The 21,088-nt window shown below is 46.3% G+C and overlaps 2 protein-coding genes across 4 annotated transcripts; one reads left to right on the top strand and one right to left on the bottom strand.

Annotated features, from left to right (window-relative positions):
• Nucleotides 1-4,117: 4,117 nt before the first annotated feature.
• Nucleotides 4,118-16,091, bottom strand: VPS52 (VPS52 subunit of GARP complex). 3 transcript variants are annotated; one of them, XM_053602020.1, is made up of 20 exons: nucleotides 16,025-16,091; nucleotides 14,710-14,794; nucleotides 14,510-14,562; nucleotides 14,255-14,330; nucleotides 13,997-14,064; nucleotides 13,108-13,283; nucleotides 12,570-12,720; nucleotides 11,903-12,003; nucleotides 11,658-11,790; nucleotides 11,465-11,522; nucleotides 10,973-11,106; nucleotides 10,363-10,518; nucleotides 9,727-9,845; nucleotides 9,345-9,468; nucleotides 8,991-9,086; nucleotides 8,770-8,877; nucleotides 8,478-8,543; nucleotides 5,381-5,492; nucleotides 5,038-5,156; nucleotides 4,118-4,833 (listed from the first exon to the last, which is right to left on the bottom strand). In XM_053602020.1, the coding sequence occupies exons 6-20, from the start codon at nucleotides 13,278-13,280 to the stop codon at nucleotides 4,687-4,689; spliced, it is 1,797 nt and encodes a 598-aa protein (XP_053457995.1). In that variant the 5' UTR covers nucleotides 13,281-13,283; nucleotides 13,997-14,064; nucleotides 14,255-14,330; nucleotides 14,510-14,562; nucleotides 14,710-14,794; nucleotides 16,025-16,091; the 3' UTR covers nucleotides 4,118-4,686. The 3 variants fall into 3 exon arrangements, with proteins under 3 accessions (XP_053457995.1, XP_053457993.1, XP_053457994.1); XM_053602018.1 differs by lacking the exon at nucleotides 16,025-16,091 and adding an exon at nucleotides 15,690-16,004; XM_053602019.1 differs by lacking the exons at nucleotides 14,510-14,562; nucleotides 14,710-14,794; nucleotides 16,025-16,091 and having other exon boundaries at nucleotides 13,997-14,069; nucleotides 14,255-14,311.
• On the top strand, nucleotides 16,074-21,050 carry RPS18 (ribosomal protein S18). Its single transcript, XM_053602021.1, has 6 exons — nucleotides 16,074-16,208; nucleotides 16,697-16,795; nucleotides 20,342-20,428; nucleotides 20,509-20,610; nucleotides 20,730-20,821; nucleotides 20,934-21,050. Exons 1-6 carry the CDS (start codon nucleotides 16,206-16,208, stop codon nucleotides 21,007-21,009), a joined length of 459 nt encoding a protein of 152 aa, XP_053457996.1. The 5' UTR covers nucleotides 16,074-16,205; the 3' UTR covers nucleotides 21,010-21,050.
• Nucleotides 21,051-21,088: the final 38 nt, after the last annotated feature.

Genomic DNA, 21,088 nt, shown 5'->3' with positions numbered 1-21,088 from the left:
TTTTTTCCGGTTCCATACAAAATGCAGAATCATTTTCTCCAAATCTTGAAAGTACAGTGTTGGTACTCTGACACATTTATATAGTTACTTTACTGATCTGTAGTTAGTTATTAGACTCTTTGAAGTGGCCTATTTGAGAATCACAGTATTTTGATAACATTTGAATAACTATTTCCAATATAAGTATATTTCATATAAGCTTATGGATAAGAACCTGGAATTGTACTGAGTTTTCTCTGAGACTAGTTACATAGTACTTTGGTGGTATTCACACAGACTTAAAACACTAGCAATAAAATGCTGTAAAATGTTTAACATTAATTTGAATTGAATGACCATTACTTTTATTAATAATCTTTCTCAAAAATTCCCTATTTTCATGTATGTATTCAAATTAGCACTTTCTACAGGACTAAATAAGCCTACATTTGTTTGTATTTTAAAACATCAAACCTTTTACTGGCCTTCCTTGGTATGCTTATTAACAAAGTATGACTCAAAAGAGTAGCTCTTTGGATATTCCAGACTTTGGCTACAGCTTGTCTTGCTTTCTTGGATGTTCTCAGATCTTTGTTTTTTGTTTTATGTTATTAAATGTATTTCATATTTTGTAAAAAAACAAACAAAACAAAAAAACCACCACTTCGTTAACTCTAGTGTATAACATGAATAGCTATGTCCATTACGCCCAGGATGAAGACAGCTGATTTCTATTCTCTCTTTCCTTAAAAGTTTGTCTTGGTCTTGTATCTCTACATTAAGTTTGACTACTTTATTTTGGAATGTAGTCAGTTTGCCTGCTTCCCATAATGCTTGATATCCTAAAATTAGAAAAGCCACCTTACTTATGTGGAGGGTAGATGGGTTCATATTTACAGGATGGGAAGAAAAAAAGATGTTCCCTCTTTCGTCCTCAGGGCACATGTCCACATTCAGTAGGTAAAAAATTGATGCTAAGGTAGGCACCTCCCCCCATGTTATGCAGAGACAGGGCTGTTGAACACTAAGAAAATGTTTTTTCAGAAATCCCAGTTAAGAAACAACAGAGTAAGGTGAGGGCACAGAGTAAGGTAGAGAAATAGGGGAAATGGCACTGTTTTAAAGAACAGAAATCCATGAATAGCTCTGGGGGGATGATACAGCCCATGAGACACCTCCAAATCCTTCGTATATGACACTAGGGACTTCTCTACTAGATACAGACACTGGTCCCAAGGATTAGCAGAGGGAAGGATACTGACACAGCTCTGTCCTATGGAGTGATTCCAAATGTGTCTGGGTCTATGAGACTGTGTCCATGATCAGCAAAACAAATGAGGGAGAAGTTTGAGGGGTGGGGGTGGTGCCCAGAAATTAAAAGTTTCAGCCTGGTGATCACAAGGCTCCATGTAAGCCACAGAACAGAGGATGTGAAGGTTGAGGGAAAAGCTTCAACGCAAAGAGGGCAAGAGGGAAACTTCACTATTTTTTTTTTTTTGGTTGTAGTTTGGCAGGGATTGGGTTTGAACCCGCCACCTTCGGTATATGGGGTCAGTGCCCTGATCACTGAGCCACAAGCGTCGCCAGAAGTTTTGCTATTTTTATGGGCAACAGAAAGCCTTGGTGACAGCTCTATCTCCTGATTCATGCTGCCCCCTAGAGGTTAGTATGGGTATCGCGGCTCCCTTTCACTCTATTCGGTCTCCTTTTCATCTCAGTTCTGGATCACGCTTTTCCCAAGTCAGAGGGTTCCTAAGGAACCCCGGAGGAAATTAAATGTCCCCGAAAACTGCGTGATCCAGCACTCACTTGAATGATAACCGGGTTTCATTATCGCAAGCCTCCCGAGCTGTCCCTTAGCCCTACTGCTCATATTTCAGCACTGCCTCTCAGTGAAATCTGCAAAACCCCGTATGTTAAAAGTCAAGTTTGAATATTGGGCTCCGGCATAGAGAGGGAAAGGAAAGAAAACAAAACTGTGAAGAACCACGGTGCCTGCCTGCACAGCCCTCCCCCTCATTGGAGCGTTAGGTGACTTATGATGAAGTTGCCTGTCTCTGCTCAGTGTCCCCCGCGGGATATCAGGGAATCTTTCTTTGGGAACCCATCCGCTTTATCAAATCCCAAAACCTTGGCCCTTCTCCCGTCCTCTCAAGAGGATTTCTGTGGCCAGAGTCTAGGGTGAGCTGGCTGCCCCTTGGAGCCCAGCACATCACTGTCTTACTCCAAATAGGGCCCAGGAAAAGTGCCGGCGGAGAGTCAAGCCGGGTAAACCTGAAACTACGCCAAGAGGAGGTCTGTTAGGAACACAGTCCTGGCCCAGCCTCCAAACCGTCTGGACCAATCAGGGGTCGCTCTGCCCTCTCTGCCCCCCACGCCTTTCTCTGCTCTTGGGCCTTGAGAGCAAACACCTTCAAAGCTGCAAAGCGGAACGAGGTCAACACCGGTGCTGACACCACAGCAGCCAGGCCCCTCTTCCAGCAGTGTCCCAGGGGACCGCTAGGGTTCCCCCAGGCGCTGCGCTCCGGGCCATCGCCAAGGCCTCCTGAACCAAGCAGCAAGACTAAATCGTCGCCATCTCCAGGACTCATGTCAATAAATAGATAGGCTCGGCGCCTGTCGCTCAAGAGGCTAAGGCGCCAGCCACATACACCTGAGCCGGCAGGTTCGAATCCAGCCCGGGCTTGCCAAACAATGACGGCTGCAACCAAAAATAGCCCTGCGTTGTGGCGGGCGCCTGTAGTCCCAGCTACTTGGGAGGCAGAGGCAGGAGAATTGCTTGAGCCCAGGAGTTGGAGGTTACTGTGAGCTGTGATGCCACAGCACTCTACTCAGGGCGACAGGTTGAGGCTCTGTCTCATATAGATACATTATGCCGCAAGCCTAAGCGCCGAAGATCGGTTTCCAAAGCCAATCAGAGCGCTGCTCTCAGAAGAGCGGAACCCTAAAAAAGTAGAGAGCTGAATGCAAGTCCGCCTTGCCACGCTCCCTCTCCGCGGCAGCCAATCAAGAGAGCCTATCAGCCTATTAGCTCGACCTCAGAAGAAACATCCTCCCACTTCGCCACGAGTGTGCTCTGGCCAGCAACTGAAGAGCCTAAGCGGCGAGTGGAAACTGATTTCTTTTCTTCACTCGCCCTGAATTTGAGTGAATGGTTAGGCCACGAGAACGCAGTAAACATCCCAAATTACCATTTTCCCTTGACAGAGCCTTTCCTCTTCGGACCTAAAGGCGCCCCTGTCTCTCCTGGCCATAGTCTTAAAATTCAAAAGTGGGGGCGCAGGGGGCGGGGAGGCAACGGGAAAGCTTCCAGGCAAACAATTGATGAGATGGATAAATGGCGAACCTGGTCTACCCCTGCCCCAACGGTGTGGGTGTGGGTATAGGCCTCCAAGCAAGAGGCTGTGCAGTCTAAAGTCAACTAAAGCTCCAAATGAGGAGGGCTGTACAGGTGAGCACCGTGGTTCTTCAGTTTTGTTTCTTTTTTTTTTTTTTGTAGAGACAGAGTCTCACTTTATGGCCTTCGGTAGAGTGCCGTGGCCTCACACAGCTCACAGCAACCTCCAACTCCTGGGCTTAAGCGATTCTCTTGCCTCAGACTCCCAAGTAGCTGGGCCCGGCAATTGCCGGGGCCGGGTTTGAACCCACCACCCTCGGTATATGGGGCCGGCGCCTAACCGACTGAGCCACAGGCGCCGCCCTTCAGTTTTGTTTCTTTCCTCTCCTTGTCCATCCCCGAGCAAGGAGATGCTTAGACCAGAGATGCTAAGGAGCTGTCACTTCTTAGCTGAGGGAGAGAATACAATCCCAGAGTTATCTTGGGCTTTTCCCAAGGTAGCCCTCTGGACAGCGTTCCAGGCTGCACAGCCCGTTCCAAACCCTTGAAGCATCTACCATTTAATTCAGAGGCCACTTTCCTCCAACAGGTTTGTTACTTAGGAAAAAGTCTCCTCCCTAAAATTACCACCTCTTTAGCCTGAAGTAGTTAGAGGTCAGAGGTTACTGTATCCTCCTTTTCTGGGTACTCATCAGAAGGGATGGAAACCCAGAAAGTAGAAAAGGAAAGTGACTCCAGAGAAGACATGGGGCCACTGGAAGGACAAAGGAGAAAGGAAATGGGAGAAGAGTGCTATTATGTCATATTAAATATTTATTATTTTCTGCAGATGGACCTTGGAATAATTCTCAAGTCAGAAGGGATGAATTAGTGTTCAAGCTGCTGAGATTTTAGGTCAAAAAGCTACAGGAAAAAAAAAATCACCTTGAGCAAAAAAAAAAAAAAAAATCAAGTGACTTGGAGGCAGTCACCCCTTGCTACCATTCCAACAGCTGAGGCTTCATGCCTCAGGACATGGTGATAAGAGTTGAGTGAGACAGTGAAGGTTTTTACTGAGGGAAGAAATGAGCCTTGGGTGTGTGGGAGCAGGAGAGGAGGGTGACAAAATTGGGAAAATGATAAAGGTCACTTTGGAAGCCCAGGGGGAAGTGGTCTTGGGAAACCTGAAGACACTGGGAGATTCAGAAGGCCCAAGGGATTCAGCTATTTCTGTTGAGGTAGGGTCCTGGGAATGAAGGTACGGTGAGGCATATCAAAGGCTTGGGAGGCAGGGAAGAACTAGAAAGGGGACTCCAGGTGAAGAAAGGTATGGGATGGGGTACAGAAGTCCATGGAGAGGATTGGCAGATCTCAGGGTGGATCCCGGCACATCAGAAGTTGGGCTTATGCTTCTTGAGCTCCACCATAAGGTGGTGAATGTTGATGAGCTCAGTCCGAGCAGGAAGGGCTCGGAGCTGGGGCTGAGACAGCACCCGGTGGAAGCGATGATAGAGCTGGATCAGCTGAGTCAGTGCTCCCTGGTCAGAGAAAGTCATGGCAGAATCAGACTGAGGTGGTGGAGATGATTATTAGGAATCAGGTTAGGGCTCATCCAGAACTTTGGGCAAAGCTAGTAGTTGAAGATGAAGGGGGTCACTTAAATGATACTGAGCCCAAAGAAAAAAGGAGGAAAATAGTAAGTGATGGGGGATGGGAGCTGGGGCAGGGAGTTAAGAGGTCACCTGGATAATACTGGTTCCATTTCTGAAGTTGGTGAAACTCCGCATTACATCCTGACTTAGCGACTCCACCGATGATTTCCAGGAACTACCAAAGCCACGGATCAGCTGGGTTACCCGGGCTGATAGCAGAAGAAAGAATGTCAGAGAGGGAGGTAGCTGAGTGATCTTGGATCCCACTAAATTCTCCCCAAGGCACTGCCATCCTCACCATCAAATTCCTCTTTTCTGGTATTTTCCTAATGCAGTTTTTCCTGCTCTGCTCCCACCCCATGTAAACTGCTTTCTATCATTTTTCCTTCCTACTCACCTTACCACTGATACCACCACTACACCATCCTCATACCTTCTTCTCCTCGAAGTCGCTCAGCCTGTCCACGCTCAATCAGAGCCTCAGCCTCCTTTACAAAAGCCACCAGACCCCCAAAAGGAGGAGATAACAACTCTTCAATGAATTCCTGGAGAGAGAAAAATACATACACATTGGGCAGCGCCTGCGGCTCAGTGGGTAGTGTGCCAGCCCCATATACCGAGGGTGGTGGGTCCAGCTACTCGGGAGGCTAAGGCAAGAGAATAGCTTGAGCCCAAGAGCTGGAGGTGGCTGTGAGCTGTGACTCAACAGCACTCTACAAAGGGTAACAAAGTAAGACTCTGTCTCAAAAAAAAAAAAAAGAAAAGAAAAAAAAATCTAACTGAAATCTGATCAAGCCTCTCCCATATAATTACACATTTATGAGGAATACACCAAAGGAAGTTTAGCCACACCATGGGATGCAATGACCAAAACCTGGACTATAGGACAAGCTACATGACCAATGATTCAGTTTCTTCCAAAAATAAACTGCAGGGTCCAAGGCAAAAATGTAGGGGAAAATCCATAAATTAAAAAAAAAAAAAATGTATGGACCTTATATGGACTTTAATTTGAACCATAAAAATCATTTATGAGATGACTAGGGAAATTTAAATATTAGCTATTTTAAGTGAGATAATTTTTTTAAGTGTTGATAATGTGGTTTTAAAAACATGTTCTGATATAAATGAAGTGATAATAGCACATAAGATTTAATTCAAAATAACTGGGGAACAGAGGAGAAAGATAAGCCATAGATACTGGTACAGAGGAAACAAAACTGCCCATGAGTTATTGGTTGAATATCAGTGATGATACCTGGAGGTTCACTATGCTCGTCTCTTAGCAAATACACATGAAGTTTTCTACAATAGAAGTTAAATTTTGGCTTGGCGCCCACAGCTCAGTGACTAGGGCACTGGCCACATACACCGAGGCTGGTGGGTTCGAGCCTGGCCCAGGCCTGCTGAACAACAATGACAACTACAACCAAAAAAATAGCTGAGCATTATGGCAGGCACCTGTAGTCCAGATACTTGGGAGGCTGAGGCAAGAGAATCACTTAAGCCTAAGAGTTTGAGGTTGCTATGAGCTGTGACACCATAGCACTGTACTCAGGTGACAGCTTGAGATTCTGTCTCAAAAAAAAAAAAAAAAGAAAGAAAGAAAAGAATCAGAAAAGATAACACAATTAAGAAGCTTGGACCAGGGGCGGCACCTGTGGCTCAGTGAGTAGGGCGCCGGCCCCATATGCCAAGGGTGGTGGGTTCAAACCCAGCCCCGGCCAAACTGCAACAAAAAAATAGCCGGGCGTTGTGGCGGGCGCCTGTAGTCCCAGCTGCTCGGGAGGCTGAGGCAGGAGAATCGCGTAAGCCCAAGAGTTAGAGGTTGCTGTGAGCCGTGTGACACCACGGCACTCTACCCGAGGGCGGTACAGTGAGACTCTGTCTCTACAAAAAAAAAAAAAAGAAGCTTGGACCAGGCTTAGACCAGGCCTGGTGGCTCACTCTGTAATCCCAGCACTCTGGTGACCAAAGCAGGAGGATCGCTTTAACTCAGGAGTGAGTTCCCCCATCTCTACTAAAAATAGAAAAACTAGCTGGGTGTGGTGGCACAGGCCTGTAGTCCCAGCTACTGGGGAGGCTGAGGCAAGAGAATCTCTTGAGCCCAGCAGTTTGAGGTTGCAGTGTGCTATGATGATGCCACTGCACTCTAGCTGGGGCAACACAGTGAGGCTCTGTTTCAAAAAAAAAAAAAAAAAATAGGCCGGGCACAGTGGCTCATGCCTGTAATCCTAGCATTCAGGGAGGCTGAGGCGGGTAGATTGCTTGAGCTCACAAGTTCGAGACCAGCCTGAGCAAAAAGTGAGACCCCTGTCTACTAAAAGTAGAAAAACTGAGGCAAGAGGATTGCCTGAGCCCATGAGTTGAAGGTTGCTGTGAGCCACAGCACTCTACCTTCGGTGACAGCTTGAGACTCTGTATTAAAAAAGAAAAAGAAAGAAAAAAAAGAAAAGTAGAAAGCTACTTGGGAGGCTGAGGCAGGAAGACTGCCTGAGCTCAGAGCCCAGAAGTTTGAGGGTACAGTGAGCTATTTTGATGATACCACTATACTCTAGCCTGGGCAACAGAGTGATATTCTATTTCCAAAAAAAAAAAAAGCTATGATTCTGTTTTTATAACACTTAAAAATAGAATAAACTTTTGGCATACATATGAGATATATTAGTTATACTTATAAAAGCAAGAGCGTTAGAGTGAAAGTATTCTATAACAGACATACTCTTATTTGACGTGAATGTTACTTTCTTTGCATCATCATCATTATTGTTGCTTAATATTTCGATGTAGCAATTGTCTGATTCCTTTTCTGATTGTATTTATGTTCGTTCATTCTTTACAAGGTTTTTGTTTCTAGTCCTTATCTTAAACATTGTTATTGTTATCAAATTTTTAGCCTTTTTAATTTTGTGAAGGCAAAAAAAATGGAATCCTAATAAATACATGTATATGTAAAAATAAAAAAAATTAAAAAAAAAAGGTTAAAAAAAAAAAGCATTATAAAAAAATCCCTGGTAGTGGTCTAGTGGTTAGGGAAAAAAAGAAAAACACCCCCAAAAGATCCAAGGGGAGAAAAGGAAGAGCATGTTAAATACAACATTTAGGTCAACAGGTCCCTCTGCATAAGAGGAAGGGATAGAGTAAGGAGGAATTCAGTTTGATGTAGGCTTTTTTTTTTTTGCAGTTTTTGGCTGGGGCTGGGCTTGAACCCACCACCTCCAGCATATGTACCTCCAGTAGCGCTGGCCCTACTCCTTTGAGCCACAGGTGCCGCCTGATGTAGGTTTTTGCCAAGGTGCTTGTTCTTGGATTGTGTAATGGACCCATGGGTGTTGATATTATTAAAAAACAAAATAAAATATATCAATAATGGCACTGTGTTACAAACTAAGAAGTATAAGTAATTCCAATTCTATGTACCTCAAGTCTATTATACCACATATATACATATAGGTGTATGTACACACACACAGAGCTGAAAACGGCACACAGGACTGTCCCTTTCCTTTTTCCCTTCCCCATGCCCATACCTGTGTCCGAGCATTAAGCAGTTGCTGGAAACTCTCAACCTCCTTGCTATCATCTGCAGCCCGTTCCTAAGGAGAAACAGAGAAATGTAAAGTTTGAGGAAGGCAGTGCTTCATTTCAGAATGTGCCTTTCATTCCACACTTACTGTTCTGAGCCAGACACTGTGCCAGACTCCAAGAGAAAAGCAATAAACTAGACAGACATCATCTCTACCCTCGCAGAGCAAACAGAGCAGTGAGTGAGGGGAACCGAATTCTCTGGGTAGGAAGGTGGGAAGAAGGTGCCTCTGTTACCATCAGCACACCCAGCATCATGTCATAGTTGTTGATCAGAAACACAAGCTGCTCCTTCCTTGAGGAGAATTCAGCTGCCACTCGGAGGACAAAATTTTCCACCTCCACCTGAAAAAGCAGAAAGGAAATGACAGGAGAAAGTAAGATCACCTCACCCCTCCTCACCCTCCACGAATGGCAGCAGCCCTACTACTGGGAGGTCTCTCCTGCCATACCCTTACCTGTAGCTGTCCCAGTAGCTGCATCGTCCGTTCATTGGGAATTGTCTGGTTGATGCTGACCAGAGCAGAAGAAAATTCTGCATATCGGCGTGTGATCTAGATAGACAGTGGAAAGAAAATAATACAGCCCCCAACCCAACCAACACAACCTCTCTACTCCCTTGGCAACCCAACCTTCATTTGACTTCCTCCTCCAAATCCCTCCTAACAATAGTACCCAATCCACCATAAGCTTGACCCCATTCCTAGCCTTCTCACTCTGAGGATGGCCCATTACACAACTGTGACATTGGCCAAGCCCTACAGTGAAGCTCAGAGCCCTGAGAACCCCTTGTTACTCTTGCCCTCCCTCACATAGTGGGGCCTAGTATCCAATCCTCCAAGGCGCTGAGGGTCAGTGCTTCGAACACTCTGGACATTCATCTCCAGGATCAGCTCAAACCGTGGCCATAGCAAGGCAAGCACCTGTTCCCAGTACCTGTGGGCTTAATCAGAATCAGAGTTCAGCTGACAAGGAAGGTTGGAAGGCCAGGAGGAAGTAAGGTATCCCTCAAAAGTTAAGGAATGAAGGTGGGTAGGGGTGGGGGTGTGTGTGAAATGTGAATCAAAAAGCATATGAATGGGGAAATAAGGGTCAATGGTATCAGGCCAATAGGAGCTGAAGGGTCAGAGCAGAGTCACATAAGACCAGGATAGTTCATGGCCGGCAGGACTTCAAGGATCAGAATTCAGTGACCTGTCCAAGGCTGGAACATCCCTCTTTGCTGCAATGTTGCGGAACCGAAGAACAATGTGGATACAGAGAAAAACAGCAATGGCATCATAGCAGTCGGCTAAATAGGACTCCAGGTGCTTCTGTGATTTGGAAATAAGCAGTGGATTGGAAGAGAATATTAGTTTGTCCTTTCCATCAACTGTGAACTAATGCATGTATTTCTTTGGGGATGAGTCACTAGGTGGGAGGAAAGGGAGAGACCTAAAAGGGAAAAACTACCCCCACCCGTACCCCAGGCCAATTCCCTGCCTATTTCCACTCAGACAGTCCTGATGCACTGGTCACAAAGACCTTTGATCACAAGCCTATCACATCTGAGCTTAAGTCAGGGGTTTGAACACTGAGATTTAGGGGTCCCTAAAAATCGTGAGAATCGTGAGTTTCTTGATACTACTGCCTTGATAATGAATCAGTAGTAGGGGTAGTCTCAGGACTCCCAGCTCTGAGAATTTCATAGAGAGTCACACTGTGAGTACAAGGATTAGACATTCTAGAATAAGGGGATCCTGGTTTCAGCACTATTAGAATTATGAACCCACTCATCAGTGCTGATGACAACTGAGAAAGGGGTTTAAAAATAGGAAACAGGGATCTTACCAGGGTCATGTTAAGCGTACGGCCCATGACAGCATGGAATAGGTCGTGTGCAGCTGGGCCAGACACAACAAAAAATTCACAGATGAAAAGATATTCACGGCAGGAATTGTCTAGGAGGGCATAGTGCTGACTGCGGAAGAGGGCTTCAAATGGATACTAGGAAGAGAGAGATAAAAAAAAAAGACAGAAGAGATGGACCCCAACACTGATTCACCATGGATATGGCTGAAAAATCAATAAACCTGGGTAACAGGAGCTACTTGCAGGCTGTGAAAGAGAATCCTGAACAAGCAATGAAAAGGTGAGGGGACATAAGGGGTACAGCAAGAGCCCACCTCCACCTGCTGCTGCTATTCCTGCATCTGCTGCAACATCTGCCTCAGTCATTCCCCTCAGCCTGTCTCGCCCTTCTCCATGTCCTTGAGTCAATGGTTCCCAACCCTTTCCACATCACAGCAAGCTAGAGTGTTCAGAGAAGGCCACGCCTGAGTCCAAGGGGATTGATGCAAAGGCCTGCAGGTTGGGAAGCTTTGGCCTTTTGGCCTGAGTCTGAGCCTTCCCTCCCATGCTCAGAGTCCCCTTCATAATTGAAGCTTGCTCATCCTCATACCCTCTGCTCTCCCCGCTGGGCTGTATGGGGCACTAGGATGGGGGCTTCAAGTTCAGTGGGAGAGATGACAGAACCACGAGTCCCCAGGGTGAAGATGGTGTTTCTGCTGCGGAGGGATGGCTTCGAGAAGAATCGTGAGAAAGATCAGAGTCAGGGAAAACAATGAGACCAGAGTTGGGCCCAACGACTGAGTATCCCCAGGAACCTCAGGCAGCCAGATGCAGCCTAGACATCCCTCTTTCTCAGTAAGGGACTTGCTTCACCTGACATCTGTGACAGGGCTTGAGGGGTTTCTATACCCCCTGAATAATATGCTAAATTATATGTCAAATTGTGTACATTTTATGGGGAGTAAGGGAGGCTATATAGCTTTCATCACATCATCAAAAGTTCTGTCCACAGAAAAAGGTAAGAAGCACTGGCTTAGTGGCTGGAGCCAGGAGTCCTCCCCCTTTCAAAGCCTGGCAAATGGGTTCCCCAGTATTAGGATATCTTTCTTTGCTGTATCTTCCACACCCATTAGATCATCTTTTTCAGCAACTTCCTCATACTAGACAAAACAGAAAAAAAGAACTGGTAACTCTCTTCCCACAACACAATAAAAAATTCCTGTCCCTCTTTGCCCAGGGTTGTCTCCTCCTTCCAGTCCATATGCCCAGGAACGCCTCTTCCTCCTTGGCCTCACCTGCACCTTCATGAGCCGCCCCAGGTAAGAACGGTAGTAAGACAGGTAGATCTTACTCAGCGTCTCCACATATTCATCCCTGATCTCCTTTGCTGTTGCTCGTTCATTTCCCAGCAGGAACTGATAGAAGAACCTGGAGGGGCCAGGGACAAGTCAGTCTCCCTGTCTGCATAAGAAACCAGATGCCCACACTAGACTCCTCAAAAGCTCAAAGGCCATCCCGTGTACTTCCTTGGGGTGGCGACCTGTACTTCAGCAGGGCCGTCTGAGGGATCTGATAGTTGGTCATTGGTTTTCTGAAGGAATAAATCTTTTGGAGAATGAACTCTCGGATCTTCGTCACCGCCTAGACAGGGACCAAATGCACAGTATCAGCCTGCAATCCTTTTACTGTATGACAGGAACTGGGGGAAGTGACAAAAGCTAAACATAGGAAGAAGAGTGGAGAATACCTCTTTGGTATTTCTTAAGAGTTTTAGGGCAATCAGGGGGGTGCCTATAGCTCAGTGGTTAGGGGGCTGGCCACATGCTCCAGGGCTGGTGGGTTCAAACCCAGCCCGGGCCTGCTAAACAACAACAACAAAAAAATACCCAGGCATTGTGGGAGCACCTGTAGTCCCAGCTGCCAGGGAGGCTGAGACAGAGAATCACCTGAGCCCAAGAGTTTGAGGTTCCAGTGAGCTATGATGCCACAGCACTCTATCAAGAGTGACAGAGGCTCTGTCTCAATAACAACAACAAAAAAAAGTGTTTTAGAGAAACGCAGAGGGGCAAGGATGAGCACTTCCAGGAAAAGGTAGGGTGAGGTTCTGGGGAACAGGCTACAACAAGCTCTGCCAAGGAAATCCAGAGTGAAGGTCTTAGGAAGGCTGATTCTAGTAGTCTCCAGAATAATCCATTCCTACTTCCCACCTTGACCCGCAGCCGGTCAAGTACGCCTCTAACGTCTGCGCAGGCTGCTGTGCCTCTAGCCTCCTGCTCTCTGACTGCAGCTGCCTTGGCATCTAGCTCCTGCAGCTGCTCCAGGAACCTGGGCTCTGTCACTGGAGCCTCCAGAATTGCCCTGGTGTCAGGGAGGGGTGGGAGGGTTAGAAGTAGATTCAGACATCCCTAAACCAGATCCAAATGATACCCCCTACCTCCAGCTTCTGTCACCTCTACCTTCTTACACTGTGCTATGCAGTCAAGACATATATATATACATACACATTTTCTATCCCTGGATAACCTTGCCCCATAAGCCTTGGACCCCTTGACTACATACCAAACTTGGAACATTTCCAATCTTTGATGATTAAATATATATCAAGGTTAAAAATGATTGTCAATCCACCATTAATTTTTCCAAGGTACTTGAGGACCTAGAGCTGAGAGACCCATGTGGTAAATAGGGTAGGTCCCAGCCTATCTACCTGCTATGGACATTATGACCTTCAAACAAGTAACTCACGTGACCAGAGCAGAGGGCACCACTAGACCATCAACAAGCTCCCCAAGTTTCCCCCGAACTGCCTGGCGATTTCGAAGTCGGATATTCATGGCTCCTGACTGTTCTTGCAGTGTCCGGATCTCAGAGCTGATGGAGCTGAGGTCACTTTGAAAAGCTCCCAACATCTGCTCCATGCGCTAGGGGAAGGACAGAAGATATTGCTGGAATGCCAAAGGGTTGGTAGGGGACAGGTGGGCCACCTAAGTCTCTTGGTGCAATTCCTAGTATCTACTAGTCCATGAGGGTGGCAGGTGATGAGGTACCCAAAAGGTACCAGGAAATAACAATAGTTATGGCAATAACAAAAAAGGCTCCCGAAGTCATCCTAAAAATGACACTAACTTTTCCCCATCTAAGGCTGATGACCTAAAAAGTGGCAACAGAGGGCCGCACCCATAGCTCAGTGGGTAGGGTGCCAGCCACATACACTGAGGCTGAACGAATTTGAACCCAGCCCAGGCCTGCTAACAACAATGGCAACAACAACAACAACAAATAGTCAGGCATGGTGGCCGGCACCTGTAGTCCCGGTTACTTGGGAGGCTGAGCAAGAGAATCACTTAAGCCCAAGAGTTTGAAGTTGCTGTGGGCTGTGACACCACAGCATTCTACCCAAGGCAATAGCTTGAAACTCTGTCTCAAAAAAAAAAAAAAAAAAAAATGGCAACAGAGGCTGGTTGTGGCAGCATATGCCTGTAACTCCAGCAACTCTGGGAGGCTGAAAGAGGAGGATTATTTGAGCCCAGTAGTTGAAGACCAGCCTGAACAACTGTCTCTACTGGGAAAAAAAAAAAAAAAATAGCCATGATCTAGTTCAGGGTTACTGGGGTCACAGGTTATGGTTACTAACCTCCAGGACAGCATCACAGGCTGTGATCTGGTTGTGCAGAGACGCTATGTTCTCACTCTCTTGGATATCTAACCCACAAAAAGTCAAGGGGACTCATACTGAAGATGGAGATCTTCAGACCTGCAGTACCTCTCCAATTTCTCCCTGAAGTGACAGAAACCTCAGAGAGAAGATGTTGGCTTCAGCTGGGCTATCTGAATCACATCCCACAAAATCCCCATGTCAATAACACACCCCCTTCCTTATGTTGGAGGATACAATCCCGAATAGATTTCTGCTCAATTTGCTGTAGCTCCAGCTCAACCTGCTTTGAATAGTGACGGAGATCCACACCCTGGTAGAACATAAAGATGACAAATCAGGAGGAAGTCCAGTGAAGGGACACTGGAACAGAACCAGTGAAAGGCTGAAGGATAAGATGCTAGGGTGATATAACACAAGCAGTAGACTATTGTTTCTTCCTTTGGGGGGAGGGTAGGTGAAAGGGAAGATTAACATAGGGGAAAGCCTCACCGTTTTAAGAGCTTCCTTTACTAACTCATCTTCCAGATTTGCCTGAATGTGAACTGAAAATAGAAGTTTATTATAAGTGTCCAGCTCCACAGCTCCCTCTCCCCACATGAGGCATCTTCACACTTCCCTTCCTTACTCCTTCCAGCCCCCATGCCTCTCAAATTACAGGTACTCTGCACCCACCCCGTACTATCACTTACCATCAACTTCATCCAGGATGAATTCATTAGAGGTGATATCCAACTCCCCAAGTTGCAGGGGTTCCTGGAGCCCAGGACCACACCCCTACAGAGGGATAGGGAAAAAGTGAATAAAATATAACTGGATACCCCTAACCCTTCCAGTGTGAAGGGAGATGCTTTTACTGGGAAGCCACAGGTACTGAGTCAAAAAATTCCAAAAGGCTCACCCTGTATCTAATTTACTATTTGGATTGATGGGTAAAGAATGACAAGGTAGGCTAGCCAGGTGGCTAGCCCCTGTAGACCCAGCTAATTGGGAGGACATTGCTTGAGCCCAGGAACTTGAGACCAGCCTTGGCAACATAGTAAGATCCCATCTATAAGAAAAGACATTGTGGGAGCCCAAATGAGAAAATTTAGGAGCTGCAGAGAACAAAGTAGAACTTGCAGTTGAATTTAGGACCCTCAGACTCCTGCTGTTCTATCACAAACCTGGGGAACCCCAGACTGTCTAGAAATGTCAGCTAATACACAGCAATTACTTGTGCCAGGTCCCATCTTACAGATGTTCACCTGTTCCTAACGACAACCTATGCGGTAGGTCCTATCGTATTCCTCATCTTACAGGTGTGGAAAGTAATGGACAGAGAATCTGATTAACTTGCTCAAGGACACATAGCGTTTAAGTGGCAGAGCTGGAATTAGAACCAGGGAAGTTTGGCTACACAAGGCCATGCTCTTAACCTTTACATTACACTGATTCTTTATTCCACCCAAAAATGTGGAGGAGAAAGTTGAAACGGAGGCCCAGAACTTGAGTTTCAGCCATCCTGGGCCCTGCTTAGAGTTGGGTGGCACCAGGAGAGGGATATGTGGAACCAAACCGGTAGCACCACAGGTAGCAGCCAAGCTCCCATCCTTGAGCCTAAACCCAGCCCAGGCATCTCAGACGCGAGGACCATCAGGACTACGGAGGAGTAACAGCCCCGTACTCTCACCTCTTCCTCTTCCATATCTGAGGTCCCGGCACGCAACACCAGCTCCCGTGCGGCGGCCGCCATGGTCGCAGCGGCGGCCATTCCCCGCAGCCTCACTTCCGGCAGCTGTCCGGCCGAGTCCGTTCCCGGGAGTGGAACTACAAGTCCCAGAGTGTCTTGCACAGCGCGAAATCGTTCCCAGATATTTGACAAATTAACTCCAGCCTTCCCCTTTCAGGTCCAACCACTTCACCCAAGTGCAAACAAGAATGTGGTTGTCCCAAGCACAATCACGCCCCGGAACCCTCGCTGCTCTTTTAACCAAGACCTTTACGAAATGTAAAGAAATGACACACCGGAAGTTGTGGCACCCAAGACGTACTCTCATAAGTCCAGTCGGCTCGCGCTGAAGCAGCTTCCAGAAATGCGACTCCTAGGTAGCTCCGCCTCTTCCGCCTGGAAGCTATATAAGAATATTGCGTCACTTCCGTTCTCTCTTCCACAGGAGGCTTACACGCCGCCGCTTGTGCTGCCGCCATGGTAAGACTGGAATCCGTACTGGGATCTAGCGACATCGGAACCAGGGCAGGGGCAGTCTGCTGTCAGGGTGCCGAAAACGCCCTGTCCTGAGGTCCTGCAGACGTCTGTGTGGAATCTTGGATTGCGTACCTAGGAAGGGACGCCAGAGACTTTGAATTCCGCGGACAGGCCCGGAGGAAGGGTCACCCATTTACCCAAGCTCACGGAAGCTGCCAGAAGCTTGGGCGTCTGTGGGGAACTCCAGCTTCCGCCATGCAGGCGGGAAACCTATTTTCACTTGCCAAAGCTTGCGTTTTCCGAAGTTTGAATACTTCATGTTTTTGCTCTCTTCAGGAGTAAGGAGTTTGCTGTGGTGTGAACACCCGGAGGGGGAATTGTCTTTGCTCCATCTGTCACAAGCTTAACGTTTCTATTTGAGGTTGTTCGTTTGCCTTATGGACCTTACAATTTCGATAGTTCACGGTGGCTTTCTCCCCCATCCTTTTCAGTCTCTAGTGATCCCTGAGAAGTTCCAGCACATTTTGCGAGTACTCAACACCAACATCGATGGGCGGCGGAAAATAGCCTTTGCCATCACCGCTATTAAGGTAAAGTAGGATAAGAATGAGTTAAGACTTAAGCTATAAATGAGACAAAGATGAGGAGACATGAGTCTTATTCATATCTCCTTACTAATGGGTTAAGAAAAGAAAAATGGTTAAAGGAGTAACTGATTCTTAATATGTTTGTCATAAAAGATGAATAATGAAAGCCTGAGAGTCTAGCCGAAGGTCAAGTCAAAACATTTCACCTGGGGCGATGGGGGCAGATATATTTGCCTCAGCCTGTGTTCTCTAAAGATTTTCCTGGACCATCAGCTTGTGAGTCCCCTGTAGATATCCCTTCTGCCTCCTGCTGCTCCTCCCCCGGTGCATCTTGACAACAATCGTTCCTGTGAAATTTATGTGCCCTCAGAATTGGATAATGGAACATATAGGGGGTTAGTAGAAATGCAAGCAGACACCAACTGTGAAGAAACATGTAGTTGAGTGGGAGAGATTCAGAGCAAGACTCTTAACACATGCCAGAGGTAGAGCTCCCTTTCAGTTGGAGTGGGACCAGTACTTGTCTCTTTGGCTTCTTGCTAGAGTCAGTAAATGGAAGCTTTGATACTTTTCTCCACAAACCTAATGAATGTCTTTTTGTCTTAACCAGTGTGTGTACACTGCACAGGGGTAAGGCTAGGCCTGTCTAGATCATGATTCCCAGCTTCTGGTGCATGAATGGCTTGAAGGATACTGCTGCCTGGTCTTGGAATTTTAAGGAAATAGATAAAAATTTCATAGAGGATTAAAGTTAAAGGAGCCTGTTAAGCTTGAGAGAGTATGTACTAGTATTTATCAAAAGATAGGTTAGTTTAAGCAGTAGGTCTTATATTTGATTTATAAAGTCTGTCAGATTTCATTTGTTTTTAAGTGGTACAGAAAAAAATGGCTTCCTTCCGTTAGTCACTTTGGGAAACTAGTAAAGCAGTATAAAATACAGTACCTGTTTTATAGACTTGAATGAGGTTTAAGTGAGTTAATGTCTATGAAAGCAGGGTTAATAGGATGCTTCTGCTAAACATGTCTGCCTCTTTGACATTGCCTGGTTTTGTATTTGTTATTGACCAACCTATGTAGTCAACTTAGAACTGAGAGAAAAATAATAGCACATTTTCAGTATTTAATGAGGCTGTATGAAGTCTGAGAGTGTGGAGAGCCAGCCTGGTAAGAGAAGCGAAGATTGAGGGTGGTCTTTTGTTGAGGATCTAGTATAGGGGGAGGATTCTTAGAAGTTGGAAGAAGATGCTGGGCACAGGGGCCCACACTTGTAATCCTAGCATTCTGGGAGGCCAAGGTGGGTGGATTGGTTGAGCTCAGGAGTTTGAGACTGGCCTGAGCAAAAGTGAGACCAAAAATAGAAAAACTGGGGCAGGAGGATTGCTTGAGCCCAAGAGTTGGAGGTTGCTGTGAGCTATGATCCTATGGCACTCTACTCAGGGCAACAGCTTGAGACTGTCTCAAAAGAAAAAAAAAGTTGGAAGAAGATTGAGCAGGAACAGGGAGATTGGGTATGAGGGATGTGTCCTCCAAAAATACGGTTGAAGTAGTGCTAGGTATAGTAACTTAACCAGGAAAGGGTGAAGGATGGAAGTTTATGCAGGCAGGGGAGAGCCCATGAGTAATGTTTTGCCCTTTTTTTTTTTTTTTTTTGACAGTCTCAAGCTATCGCCCTGGGTAAAGTACCATGGCATTATAGATCATAGCAACCTCAAACTGTTGGGCTCAAGTGATCCTCTTGCCTCAGATTTGTTTTTTAGTAGTAGTAGATAGAGATGGGGTATTGCTTTTGCTCAACCTTGTTTCAAACTCTTGAGCTCAAGCAGTCCACTGCCTTGCCCTCCCATAGCACTAGGATTACGGGTGTGAGCCACTGCACATGACCAACTATAATGTTCTTGATACTTAGAGTAATACTAAGTTGGTGTCAACTCTTCTATTACATGAGAAGTGAAACATTAGACTACAAGAATGAGAACGTGAGCTATTCCGCATTCTCATTCTTGTGGAATGACCCCCCTCCCATTTTGAAGTAAACTGCAAATGTGGTATTTCATTTGTAAATACTTAAGTTAGACTCTAGATTTCTACAGAATTGACCTGATAATTTGGCCCTTGGTCACGTTCTTAAATAGAGGAAAGGTCATCTGTTACCATTTCCTTAGGTCTACTATCACAAGTTTCTATAAACAAGACATGAAATTATTCTCTTAGCTCTGGAAGCCAAAAGTTAAGGTTGTCACTGACTGTACTTGGTCTGAAGACCTTTGCCTCTTCTTGGTATCTGGTAGTTGTTTGTAATCTTGACATTCTTTGGCTTGTAGCAATACTTCAGTCTGTTTTCTTTTGCGCCCTCTTCTGTGTGTGTGTTTGTGTCTCTTAAAAGGTTGCCAGTCACTGGATTTTGGGCCTACCCTAAGACAGCATAACCTCAATTTTACCTCATTATTTCTACTAAGCCTATTCTAGATAGGGTCACATTTTGAGGTTCTGGGTGGACATAAATTGGGGGCACTATGCAACTTAAAAGCCAGTTATCTCTGGGCACTGACAATCAAGTTTGTGATCTTGGAAAACTTGGGTAATGGGGATATGGTGATGTGCCTAAAGAATTGACTCCAAGAAATTGAATCCAGTACCCTGGTTCAGCCTTGTTAACTAACAAGACTGATTTTGCACCATCAGGTTGGACAGACAGGCTATTCCTTCTCCATCCAAAAATTAAGAGAGCGGGCGGCACCCGTTGTTCACTGGGTAGGTGCTGACCACATATACACTGAGGCTGGCGGGTTTGAACCTGACCCTGGCCAACTAAAACAACAATCACAACTGCAACAGCAACAGAAAAAAGTAGCCAGGCGTTGCGGTGGGCGCCTGTAGTCCCAGCTACTTGGGAGGCTGAGGGAAGAGAATCACTTGAGCCCAAGAGTTTGAGGTTGCTACGAGCTATGACGCCACAGCACTACCCAGGGCAATAGCTTGAGACTATCTCAAAAAAATAAAAAATTAAGAGAGTGCTTGTTGACAGCTACATAATACCCAGCAATGAATGAAGAGGGAAAAGACCCTGCTTTCAGGTTTCTGGAGCGATTTTTTTTTTTTTTTTTTTTTTAAGACAGAGTCTCACTATGTTGCCCTCAGTAGAGTGAGTGCCCTGGCGGTTTTCTTGCCTCGGCCTCCCAAGTAGCTTGGACTACAGGTGCCCGCCACAACACCCAGCTTTTTTTGTTGTTGCAATTGTTTAGTAGACTGGGATGGGGTTCGAATTCAAACCCTCCTGCCTTGGTCTATGTGACCAGTGCCCTAACCACTGAGTCATGGGTGCCTAGCCAAGCTCTCTATTTTTGATCCAACCCTGTAGGCAGGCAGAGTTACCTTTCTCATTTCTACTTTATGGTTAGTCTTTGTATCTAGGGAAGTGGGCGAGGGAAGGGTAATCTGTAAAACAGTAAGTTATTGCAGGTCTTACTTTTGCAGACTGTTTGAATAATGGGGCGATAAGGGAATACAAAAAATGAGATTCGATCCTAATTGTGAAACCTCTCACTCCAGGGTGTGGGTCGAAGATATGCTCATGTAGTGTTGAGGAAAGCAGACATCGACCTTACCAAGAGGGCAGGAGAACTCACAGAGGATGAGGTGAGGACAGGGAACAGGGTGGGAGTTGGGCCTGACTCAGAAAGGGGGTCATCTTGGTCTGACCTTGTCCTGCCTGCCAGGTGGAACGTGTGATCACCATTATGCAGAATCCGCGCCAGTATAAGATCCCAGACTGGTTTTTAAACAGACAGAAGGACGTAAAGGATGGAAAATACAGCCAGGTGTGTATTGAGATGGGCAGGATTGGAGGAAAGTGGGGAGGGTTCCGAATAGAATTCAGCGTATGTGATTGGGGTAAAACAACCATCCTAACATCCTTCACCCTCCTTTCCCAATCCAGGTCCTGGCCAATGGCTTGGACAACAAGCTCCGGGAAGACTTGGAGCGGCTGAAGAAGATTCGGGCCCATAGAGGGCTGCGCCACTTCTGGGGGTGAGTTTCGGGGTGATCTCATCTTCCTGCCTCCCTTTGGAGTCGCACCATAATTCTTTCCCCTACCTTCTCTTGTGCTATGTATGACCTACAAGCCTTTTTTTTCCTGCAGCCTTCGTGTCCGAGGCCAGCACACCAAGACAACTGGCCGTCGTGGCCGTACCGTGGGTGTGTCCAAGAAGAAATAAGTCTGTAGGCCTTGTCTGTTAATAAAACGTTTATATACCTATGGCTTCCTTAGTGCTTCTCCCTTCTGGTGTTGCTAAA

Source organism: Nycticebus coucang, chromosome 9 (assembly GCF_027406575.1).
Source record: "Nycticebus coucang isolate mNycCou1 chromosome 9, mNycCou1.pri, whole genome shotgun sequence".
Classification (NCBI taxonomy): domain Eukaryota; kingdom Metazoa; phylum Chordata; class Mammalia; order Primates; family Lorisidae; genus Nycticebus; species Nycticebus coucang.
Note: the sequence above shows the minus strand (reverse complement) of the source record. Positions and strands in the feature narration are given on the sequence as shown.

Excerpts from the sequence above, each read along its gene's own strand:
- VPS52 (XM_053602018.1), bottom strand. The coding sequence starts at position 15,770 with ATGGCCGCCGCTGCGACCATGGCGGCCGCCGCACGGGAGCTGGTGTTG. Across the intron at positions 11,523-11,657 it reads GGCGGCTCATGAAGGTGCAG|TATGAGGAAGTTGCTGAAAA; the intron begins GTGAGGCCAAGG and ends TGTTTTGTCTAG. Across the intron at positions 8,544-8,769 it reads TGATGCTGGGTGTGCTGATG|GAACGGGCTGCAGATGATAG; the intron begins GTAACAGAGGCA and ends GTTTCTCCTTAG.
- RPS18 (XM_053602021.1), top strand. Across the intron at positions 20,611-20,729 it reads AGGATGGAAAATACAGCCAG|GTCCTGGCCAATGGCTTGGA; the intron begins GTGTGTATTGAG and ends TTCCCAATCCAG. Across the intron at positions 20,822-20,933 it reads GGGCTGCGCCACTTCTGGGG|CCTTCGTGTCCGAGGCCAGC; the intron begins GTGAGTTTCGGG and ends TTTTTCCTGCAG.